We start from the raw sequence: 12,177 nt of genomic DNA on the forward strand, positions 1-12,177 counted from the left end.
TTGATTCCACATTTTTGTACCATTCCTTTTCAATTTTTAGAATGTTGGAGAAAGTTGATGCTGTCGTATTATTCCTTTGTTTGATATTTTCTGCTTCAGGAGAATTTTCTACCTTAAGCACAGTCAGTGCAAGGTTTCCTGCACTTCTTTTGTCCCTCAAATTTCTTTCCAAGAATCTTTCTACTTACCAGATCTCTGAGCTCATTTAATTCTGTCCTTTCTGAAATCCATTATCTTCTTTCTACTTACAGTCCTTCCTTTTAACAGTGACTATTTTGTGACAACTAAATTTTTAACCAGTGACTCTCAGTGCAAATCAAATGTAATGTAAATACTTCTCTCTTAACTGTCTCAGCCTTGTGGGTGAATCCTGGCCAGCAGCTGAGCACCCACATAATCACTGTCTCACTCCCCTACCATTGTACCCTATTGGGATGAAGGAGAGATTGAAAGTTAAAAAGCCTCATGGGCTGAGATATTTGCAGTATAGTAGGGGAAGGGAGAAGGGAACAAAATTCCAAATGATGCAAAGGCAATTACTTCCCACCTCCCATAAGCAGTCTGAGCAATCTCCAAGCATCAGCTGCTTTGGAAGAAAAACTTTTGCAATTTTTATTTCTGACTATATGACAATATCTCCCTGGCCAGGTTGAGACAGCTGTCTCAGATACATTTTTTCATAAATTCTTGCCCACACAAAACCTATTAATTACAAAGGCAGAATAGGAAAATGAGAAAACTGTGAGTCTGTGCAAACACTGTTCAGCATCCGTCAAAACATTGGTGTATTTTAGTAACAAATCCAAAACACATATATGATCCTATGAAGAATGTTACTTCCATCCCAGTCAGGTCCAGTTACAGTGTTCTGTAATGAACTTTATTAGCTATTGATCTTCTCACATATTAGGTTAAGTGATACTGAGATAATAAAAGTTATCATACAATCATAGAATGGCTTGGGTTGGAAGGGGCCCTACCAAAGAATAATGGAGTGGGTTGGAAGGAACCTTAAAGCTCATCTGGTTACAACCACCCCACCTTGGGCAGGGATGCCATCCACCTGGTAAGGTTGCTCAGGACCCCATACAGCCTGGCCCTGAATATTTACAGTGGGACACCCACGACTACCCTGGGCAATCTGTTCCAGTCCCTCACTATCCTCAAGTGTAGAATTTCTTCCTAACATCTAATTTAAATCCCTCCTTTTTTAGTTGAAAAGTATTCCCCTTTATCCTATCCTACTATCTGCCCATGTTAAAAGGTGTTCTATTTTATAAGCCCTCTGTTAATCCTTTCTTGTGCTCAGTACTCCAGAGCAGGACACAGTACTGCAGGTGGGGTCATGCAAGGGCAGAGCAGAAAGGGAGAATTAAGATGAAGAGCAAAATGGAAGGATTCTCTTAGTTGCTCATAAAAGCCTCACGATCTAGAGAAATAGTTTGCACTACTTCCATGAAAGGACAATCTAAGATTAATTTTTCCTCTTTACAATTCCTTTAGAACTTTCCACAGGTTTCTCTTGTCCTTATCTTTTTTGTAGAACAAGTGTTTGTGAGAAAGCCTTCAAAAGCTCAGAGGTGGAAATATATATAAATGTCAGAAATCACAGAACATCTTTCAAAATCTTTTGAAATACTGGCACAGGGACAGAGTAGACGAAGGTTACCAGGAACACCTACAGAGTTTAGGAACTTGCAGTTGAGAGTAATTATGAAACAGGGATTCTCTTCTCCAAAAATAATATTTCTATCACTTCAGCTGAGGGCAGCTATATGATAAAACTTCAAATTTCTTCTATTTAGCATGTAGGCTCAGACCTAAAATGATTCTGGTACAGAAACACTCTGGTAGCACTCTGGTAAAGCATTTTACTTAGCTACAGTAGAAATCAGCCCTAATTCCTTCCAAGGATCTGGAGCATAAATTCTGTAGTACTTTTATGAGAAGTAAGGTTTATTGAGCATAAATACATGTGTGCACGGTAGCCCTAACAATCTGTAATGCTTCACTAAACGTAATTGATTTTAGAAAAAAACTGGATGTTTCCTCAAGTTTGTAAAAGCTCTGTGAAAAAAAGCACATGGGAAAAGGAGAAAAACACTATCAACGCCCTCCTGAACTGAGGAAGAAGTCCAGTTTTGTCAGAACTTGGTTCTCACCCCTCACAGAAAAAATCCATGAGAAACTAATTTTGTTGCTCTGAAGTTGTTAGTTATTTCACTGATCATTGCCAATATAAAAATTAGAAAAAATGAGGCCACAGCCAAGCACTGAATCATAAAGACTAAAAGTTGAAATAACACTCAATTAGGAAAAATAAAAATATTGATAGTATAATTAGGAATGGGAGCATTAATAAGTACTTAGATTTCATTATAATTTTGGTAAACCTTGCACAGTGCCATTGGTAGGTAGATACATTTTTGGTTACTATAATTTTTCTGATAAAAATTATATTTGGGTAAGTTATAGTGAAATCTCACTTACCTGTAAAGTGCTGAAAGTGGCCTCTTGTTGCCGGGTTTTGGTCTGTATGGTTTTGGTTCTCCTGCCATGTTGATATCTGAAAGCAAACATTTGATATCAGTAAGTCAAACATCTGGAAATTTGCCAAGGCATTCTCAAGTCACTGAAAATGAATAACAGGGAGTGAAAATGGACAACATACCTAAAACACCTGTCTAGTTTTTACCTCTTCTGAATTGATGCCATAAAATTTTTTGAAAAAAATTTACTGTAATGCATGAGGATTTTAAGCAAAATACCAGTTATTATTTTACAGAGAGAAATGAAATTTTTTAAACACACAGTTTTCCACTTGGTGAAGACAATTATGTGTTTCTAATACAGAAGATTTGGATGGTAACTTAGATAGTGAAATAAACTATGATCTCAAGTCAAATTCTGTTGAGAACTGCACTTGTCCTGAAGTTCCCCTTTAGGATCTAAAGAAATGCACACTGATCTTTCACTGCTACTTCATCATCCACTAAGAAAGTAGCTCTTCAAAAACAAAGAAGAGTATCTATTTCCCTCCCCAAATGAATCACTCTTGGAGAATGAGAAAATATGGGTTTCCAAATGTTTTCTCTTAAGCAGATACTTAATCTTCTCAACAAGATCAGAAATCTTGTGAGCACTTTGAAAGTTCACTTATATTCTACCTGCAAATTATGCTTGATATATAAAAGAAAGTCAAGCTTATATAGATATAAATTTGATATGTATATATACATATATATATGTATAGCTCTTATACACATTATTCTTGATCTCAAATTTCTCTCTTCATTTGAATCACACTCAGAGGCATACCAAAGATAGATGTCTGTCACTTATGATTGCTAGAATAGTTATATATGGAGAAAGGAGCACAGACCCTTCTATGGAAAATACCTCTTAGAAGGTGCCTCCTTAGGAAGCTGACTGTATAATAAAAAATCTATATTACAATTGATTGAGTGTTGCAAAGTCGACATTACAATTAATTACATGGATAAAGTGAAACTTCTCTTTAGGAAACAAATTTCATGCAATTTGAGGGACGCTGAAACTAAACCTCTTCACAGGTTCAATAATATAAAAAAAAGAGTAACAGTCAACAAATTCATCAGAATTATTTCAGTGTAAAATTGCTGTTACAGAACAACATATCCCATTAAATGTAGAATCACGTGGTGGTCAAGACCCAAGAAAACACATGTTCTTAGTAAAGTCTATTTTAACCTGAAATTGAGTGTAGTGGAGGGAGAAGTAGAAAGATAAGGTGTAGGAGTAGGAATAAACACTGTCAAGTGAAGTGATACTAAAGTGTCAAACATTTTTGTTTATTATTCTTGACCTCAAAAGATGCAGTAAAAGCTCAAGACTTATTATCGATACTTCTTTTTCACACAAAATTAATAAAAACTCCCAATCAGACCTTTTTTAACAATCAGGATTATTTTAAATACATGTCTCTTAGACTTCTTTTTGACAGAAAATATTTTTCAATGGAAATTTCATACTTCAAATATTTAAAAGAATTGAAAATAATTTTACATTTATTTTTAATATTTTGAGCTCAGTTAACATTTATTTAAAATTATACAAAGATGTGATATAAAAAGTTTTTATATAGAACTATATAATATAAAATACTTAAGTAACATTTTCCTTATATAAATTATTTTAGTATTAAATCTGACTGCAGTTTCTTCTTCATTACTATTAAATCATAATTTTTACTAAAATAATAATTTTCTTGTCCCATCTAACTCTCTGAAATTGGAGGAACATTTGTACACAGTTTTCATGCCTCCTTGAAATGCTTTCCTTCCCTTAATTTTAGCAAGTGCTTTATTAAATATGTATTATTTTTGTCTTCCATTTTTGATATAAGATGCTCTTATTTCAAGACATATGAATTCTACAATGTTGAATCAACAAAATAAACACCAAACATTTCTGAAAGCTAATGAGGAATTTTGATAGCTCTGTTACATTTCCATTGGCTCCTGGAAACAACAGAATTGGAAAAAAAAAAAATTATCCTGTGACCTTTGTGATAATCAGACCTTTTAAACTATTTTATATGTCCACTTAAAGCCATTGATTGGGTTGCCTTTCACCATCTCCTACTACAAGTTGAATAGATTTTAAGGAAAAAAAAAATAGAATTATAATCTGCTGTTGGGAAATAACTGAGGCTGTGATATCCTCTTCACAATACCATAATCTTCACATGTTTTTCATCTCTCATCTGCTACTGTTTCAGAGCTGCATCTTAGACCTTCTTTTTAAACCCTTAGTTATAGTTTTCAAAAACTTTATAATATTCTCCTGGGACAGATCAATACTATCTTGATGACTGTTCTTAAAGGCCTACATTTGAAGCTCTGTAAGAGCCACTTTTAAAAAAGGTGAGTAGTGTAAAGGCTAAGGGCTGTTAGCTATGTGTTCTCTTTATTTCAATCAAAAATGTCAGAAAGGTGACACTGTAAGAGGCACAGTGGCAAAGCTGTTCAGAATTAGTTGAGATTCCCTCACATTTAAATAAATCTCTAAACAGTGAACTACTTTATACAGATAGTAATAGCTCAAAATTCTCTTTGGCACAGGAAATAGTTCATAGAAAAGCTGTGCACATGGGGCTTTTCTGTTAATATGGAAGTGATTGAATAGCTCTGCAACTCCCTAAGCACTTTGTAGCAAGTTAAGAATGGATGTAGGAAATGCTTTGAAAAGTTGGAACAGATTTTCACCCCATTATTTTTTCAGCACTATCTCTTCCAGCCTCAATTTTCTAACTAAGATTAGAAGTGAACTTGTCAACATTTCACAAGATAGATTATTTCTATCCCAACTGGAAATCTTGTGAGATAAGTTGTTCTCTTCCTTCATCCATCACTGGTTTCACAGCAGACATTTACATCTACTAGATCATAAACTCTGTGTCAAATAAATTTGCTGTCAGCAGCACAGAGATTTACCTGTGCTAATGATTCCACCCCAAGGAATACAGAAACATATCACTCCTTATGCTGTCAAATTAGCTGCTGCATTTGTACATGAATATGTACCAGTTAACTTCTCGAGGGACACAGACATTCACATTGCTTCTGGATGGAAGGCATGGATTTGATGAATTGGCACCTGGTGGATAAAGAAATGGCTCATGGTCACACTCAAAAATATATTAAATGGGTAGATTTTCTAGTGAAGATCACCGTGTCATTCCTTGGGGACCAGTACTGGGACTGGTGCAATTTAACATCTTTCTTGGAAACACAGACAGTGGCATTGAGTGCACCCTCAGCAGGTTTGCCAATGAGACCAAGCTGTGTGGACACTGGAGGCAGGGGATGCCATCTAGAGAGACCTTAATAGGCATGAGAAGTGGACCTGTGTGAACCTTATGAAGTTCAAAGAAGCCAGGTTCAAGATCCTGCACCTGGGTCTGGGCAGTCTCAAGCACTAACACACTCTGGGGGGAGAATAGATTGAGAACAGGATTTGGGGGTGAAGATGAGAAGCTTGATGTGACCTGGTAATATGTGTTTGCTGCCCAGAAAGCCAGCTGAAACCTGGGCTGCATCAAAAGCAGTGTGGCCATCAGGGCAAGTGAGGGGATTCTGCCTCTCTGCTCTGCTCTCAGAGTATTGTGCCCAGCTCTGGGGTCCCCAGCATAAGCATGTGGGCCTCTTTTAGGAAGCCTAGGGGAGGGCCACCAAGATGATCAGAGGGATAGAGCACCTCCCCTATGAAGACAGGCTGAGAGAGTTGGGGTTGTTCAGCCTGGAGAAGAAAAGGCTTCAGAGTGACCTCTTAGAAGCTTTCTAATTCCTGCAGAGAGCCTACAGGAAAACTGAAGAGGGAATTTTTACAAGGACATGGTATGATGGGGCGAGGTATAATGGCTTCAAACCGAGACAAGGTTTAGATTAGACATTGGGATGAAATTCTTTACTGTGAGGGTGATGAAACAATGCATCAGGTTGCCCAGGGAGTATGTGGATGCCTCTGCAAGTGTTCAAGGCCAAGTAGGAGGGGGCTCTGAGCAAGCTGGTCTGGTGCAAGGTGTCCCTGCCCATGGCAGGGAGGTTTGAACTAGGTGGTCTTAAGGGATCCATTCTAACCCAAATCATACTATGAATCTATGATTGCATAATTCTAAGTGGGAATGGAGCAGCCCAGGGACTCACATTATTTTCTCTGCTCATATACTAGAAATGTTTCCTTTGATATCAATACCAAGATAAATTCACCACTGAAATTCAAAATACTAAGGAAACAGTATGAATACAAAAGTGAATATGCAGAAAACAACACATTGTAATGCATCCCATTATTGTATGCTTTCAGAATCAAATGAAATTACTTTCTTTATCAAAAGAAATATTTTTTTTACTTCTATACTTTTCTGTTATCATGGCAGAGCTCCGTCAAAGAATGAGATTTAGATTTCATTCAAGGTTGTTTGAAGCCAGCAGAATAGATCTGATTTTGAGCATGGTATTTTTATTTGCAACTTGTCCAGTGAAAGAGAATAGATCCACTTGCCTATAATTAGTACTTGTAATTTAATATTAAGAATGTGATGTCTGAGTGTGGGCTCCATGTCAGAAAGACTGGAAACCAAAACCTGGAACTAGGAAAATTCCAAGTACCTTTAAAGCTCAAAAGCTGATTTCCAAAGACATATTTCATCAGGTCTTCTTCAACACTTTCTTATGAATGGTTGCAGAAATGGAGACATTCCTTGAACAAATCTACCCTTATTTGACTTAAATTTTGGATAAAAAAGTGTATTGTTGTGTATCATTAGACCAGCTGTGCTTCAGACCAACACTTAATGGAAGAGACAGTAATTTAAATTAGGATATAAAAAGAATTCACACAGTGAATGTACAATCTATATACAGAGGGAGGTATTGATAGAAAGAGATCTGGAGGCATTTTCTCTTCTTTCAGATGACAAAAAGTATATGGGATAGAAGAGAAAGACTAAGAGACAGATGCAATTTAGACAAAGCCTGTGGCCATATGGTTTATAGCATAACTATACACCAGCAAAGCTGAGCCTAATCTATCTTTCTTTTATAATCTTCCATCTACTAGTCTTATAAATTTCCCTGCTACCTGCTAAAAAAATTTTAATGAAGTCATATGACATTTATTTATATTATAAACTTACTTTTTTCATTATATGTTCCCTTGATTACATGTCATCTCCTTTTCCCCCATCTCTAGCTTGTTCAAAAAGCAGAAAGGTGAGGAAAGCTCACTGTTCTCTTCCATTATGTGCCCAAATTGTACAGCTGTAAAGATGAAACTTTCCAGAAAATTGAACACAAGCTCAAATTAATTCTCAAGGCTAGTAAAATATTAAATGGAGTTCTGGGTCATACCTTTTCCTTTTCTATAATGGTATTAAAAATTCTTGTGGGGCTCTGAGTATTTGGATTTCTCTTAGCATTGAAATAATTGGAAGCCTTTTTTTGTACAAAGATGACAGCTATTGTTAATGCTTCATACAGAAAGAGCTTCTTGTTGAATAGTATATGAAATTGCTTTGTTCAACCATTTCTTCTTTCATTAAATACTGCTAAAATGAAATGAGGCTATAGGATTATATAAGCTATCATTCTTAAATCCATTCAGTAGCAAAAGTGTCAGGAGTTCTCTCGCAGGAAATTTTTTCTGTTCCGCAGGGAATTGGGTTGGTGTGAGGACAGGCGACAGCTAAAAGGGGAAATCCTGTCCTGTCAGTATGCCTATCACACATCATTCCTTCAGAGCCCTGGAGACAGCAGTCTTTCAGCTCCAGAATGGATGTCAATGTAATTCACAGCTGAGGTGGAACATTGGTCTGACTTGGTTTTTGTCTGTTTGCTGCCATCCCTGCACCTCCCACTCCAAGTAACACCACAATCTGGGCCAAACTTCCTGGCCCTATTGGCTGTGCCATCAGCACTGATCCATGTCCATGCCCAGGGAGAGGCCTCACTTCTGCCAGGAGAGGGGAAGGGGAGAATGGTTATTTGTGCCCTCTGACTGACTGTCCATGGACTCCACTGCAATTGAAAAATCTGTGGCCAAGACCATACAAACTGCTTCTCTTCTGGTGCTCGAATCTCTGCAGAGGAATTACTGTGATGTGGCAGGAGTCACCCTGGGGTACTAGGCTGCAGGGGAAAGAACACCACAGAGAATATGACATGCCTTGTGAAGGGATTCCTATGGGAAGGAGAGCAGCCCTGTTGCGGGCAATCCTCATGCTCCCCCTCCTCAGAAAAGGGCTTGTGCATTCCGCTACAGGAAGTTCCACACTTGCAGATGCAAGAGAATCAGATTCAGCTTCAAGGGGACTATGTGGCCACTTACCTGCAGACCAGCTCTGCAAGAGCTGTGGGGGTTTGGGTTTTAACTGTGGAAACACAGCCTGGTTTGTGCCATGGCAGCCATGAACCTGACTGTCACATGTGTTTCACCTCACAAGAGCCAAACTATAGATTCAGGAAAGTATAGTCTTCCTGTAAGAAGATCCTTTTAATTTAATCAGGCTTGCAGCTTCTGCTTCTCATGCAGAGAACAAGATTTCTATGTACCAGGTACTTGTTTAACCTGTGGACTAATAAATTATGTACGTGTAGAAGATTAATGTTGCCATGAGGGTAAAAGAGAGCAATGGAAAAGTAAATAAGGAACTTTCTGCTATCTTCAGGAAAAAAGAAATAGTTTTAATGTAAGCTTAGCTAGCAAGAAAATGAACCAACAAAAAAGAGTTCAAGCAGGGACTCTTATATGTTTGCAGTCCCTGTTTGAAATTCTACTTTCTCACTGGTGTTGTTTATGGAAAACAGAACTGGTCCTTGATTTACTCCTCTTTTTTTTCTTTTTTCCAGACAGTTTGGAGTGCAAGGATTACCTTTGCTTTCACTTGATCACAGCAAAGATGCTGCTTACAAATAAAAAAACAGAGCATCTGTCTTCTTTCAGATCAAGCACAATCATTACAAGGCAGCAGCCAACAAATTCTCTGCTGCTTTTCTCTGATAACAAAAGATAGTTATTACCATGAGACTCAGACAAAGCTTCATGTTGACTGGATGTCTGAGTTTCTCAGCACTGCAATTAGCCCCAAGCGGAAACATTAAACAGCGTAGTGGGGATAGAGTATGAAAGTCCCTCATCTACTTCTTTCAGATTGCAATATGATTTATTCTAGGGAAAATGCCCTGAACCTTGGCAATTTTCAGCTTGTCCTCAGACTACATTTTTTCTCTCTCTCTTGTAATACTTGGCTATTTTCTCTGCCCCACGGCCCTTCATCTGACTCTCTTATTGATGTTAACTTCGTGCTCCTAGCAATAGTTTTTCATGACAATTGAAATCTGTAGTTACAGAAGAGTTCAAAATCCCTATTACCCCAGTCCTTTTGTCTAACTATTATTTCTGAAGATTGTCAACTTTATTAAATCAAAATGAAGATATTTTTTTCCTAAAATAACCATCACAATAACAACATTTTGTAAAAAGTTACCAACATTATCTGCACTTGTTAACCATATTTATTGAACATTAAAACAAATTCACTTACATGTGAAGTGCATTTTCTCATAATCTTGCAAAGTGAATAAAGTCAAGGTTCTCTGGGCATCACAAGTAGAGAGGCTTCCAGAGAAATACTTTGCAATGCACATACCATTCTGCATGTTGCAGCCTTTGGCTTTTCCTGGTTTGGGCAGGAAGTTTCAGCAGCCCCAGGGCCAGGAAGCAGAGGCAGGAGGTGATGGTTTGGGGCAGCAAACAGTGGACACCTTCAAAGTGCTGTTAGGTGTGAGGGCAGTGCGTCTCTCTGAAAAGCTGGTTGTGATTGGCGTTAGTCATCTCTGAGGGGTAGGTGTATCTGACACCCTGAGCTTTACTGCCAAAACATTCAAGTTGAGATCTGACCTTGAGGGTATTCCCACAGGCTAGAGGCTTTCATCCAGTCTCACCACGGATCAGAGAGGAATCATGCTGTGTATTTCACAACATGAACACTGATCAGGGAAGCCGCTGGGGGAGATAAAAATGGACATCTGCAGCCCCAAAAGCACTTCTACCACTTTCCAGTAATATTCCTCTCCAAAACCTGTCTGATTTTACCCTCATTCTCTGATCAGAAATCTTTCCTCTAATCTTCTCTGTTCTTGGCTTCTCAGATGATCAAAGATGCAGGCTTTCCCGTTGGTCCCACATCACTTGAAAAAACCCATTGCCCCAAAACAATTACTCTCAACTAATTTCAGCTGTTCAGTTTTCCTTTCTATATATTCTCTTTCTGCTCTTGGTTCTCATATTCCAGGTTTTGTGGATTTAGAGATTTGTAGAGGAGGATCTTTTCAAGCTCCATGTTTACTGTGGAATTGCATAGAATGTCTTCTAGCATTTTTTTTGAGATACTGTAGTATTTTCAGTGTCAGCTTTATGAAAACTGTGCCACATATTATAGACTCATAGAATTATAGAATAATGTGTGTTGGAAAAGAGCTTTAAACATCAAGTAGTCCAACTCTCCTGCCATGGGAAAGGACATCTTTCACTCGATTGGGTGGCTCAAAATCTTGTCCAAGCTAGCCTTGAACACTCCCAGTAGTGGGACATCCACAGCCTCTCTGGGAAGCCTGTGCAGTGCTTCACCACCATCACTGACAAAAAAATTCCTTATATCCAATATATCACATAATACGGTCCCGAAAAGTTTTGTCTTTGTAACACAAACATTGTAAATTGTGTGATGGACAGCTACAGAATTAGCTCATACCTTATAATGGAAAAATTATTAATTTTACCTTAATGCTACTGTAGTTTCAGTATTATAAAATAATATAACAGTGGTATAAAGAAAAATGGTGTCACTAACTCACTAGCATAAAGCCTTTAAATGCCATGGCTGTGTTGAATGGAATGGCATCAGAAGTGGAGATAATTCCATTGAAATTTGGCATATGGAATGAAATTTTATTGTGGAGGTGATATGCAAATAAAGTTATGCCAATTCCAACATTTCCTTAACAGCAATGCTTAGGTTCTAACCAGGTTCTAGCTCTCTTTCATTGGCAGCTTTTGAAGTTGCCCAGTGGATTCTATTTGGCACCCAGACTGCAAAAACATAGAAGTCTATTGCAAAAGCAAGGCATTTAAAAATTGCAAGTACCAAAAATATTCAAAATTAATGATATGCACTGTTGTTTCATTTGTATCTCTGTGGCATTCCTGCAAGGAAAACAGAAGAGTTGATAGGAATAGAGAAAATGCTATATCTTGTCAGATTGATAGTTGATATACTGTAATTTTCCACCTTCAGCAGCCCCAGGTGCTTTGGAGTGAGACACAAGAACCACGAACTAGGCAGAAATAAGATTATTTTCCCTCCATTCTCTTATCATCTCAGCATGATTCTCCTCCTAAAATGCTTAGCAGTTTAGGATTACTATATGTCCTAAAGCATGATGTTTTATCTTCCCATACTGATTTTGCCAGTACCTAACTGTTAGGAGCTGGAACCAGAAATCACTACAATTTCAAATAGCCTTGTGGACTACATAAATGTCCTATTACTCTGTTCTTGCTGATATAACATATAGGTGCATTTTTTAATGAAAAAAATCTTTCTCAACAAAAAATGAGCTTTGTTTCGGCCTTATA

The 12,177-nt window shown here is 37.6% G+C and overlaps 1 protein-coding gene across 10 annotated transcripts in view; it reads right to left on the bottom strand.

The window, feature by feature from the left end:
• Positions 1-12,177, bottom strand: part of RALYL (RALY RNA binding protein like) — a 362,753-nt gene that overhangs the window by 64,724 nt on the left and 285,852 nt on the right. For all 10 annotated transcript variants that reach the window (XM_023920825.2, XM_086883786.1, XM_023920824.2 and 7 more), the window contains one exon: positions 2,491-2,566. In XM_023920825.2, coding sequence (XP_023776593.1) covers positions 2,491-2,566 — 76 coding nt within the window. The remainder of the gene's footprint in view (positions 1-2,490; positions 2,567-12,177) is intronic.

This window comes from Cyanistes caeruleus, chromosome 1 (genome assembly GCF_971803275.1).
Source record: "Cyanistes caeruleus chromosome 1, bCyaCae1.hap1.1, whole genome shotgun sequence".
Taxonomy (NCBI): domain Eukaryota; kingdom Metazoa; phylum Chordata; class Aves; order Passeriformes; family Paridae; genus Cyanistes; species Cyanistes caeruleus.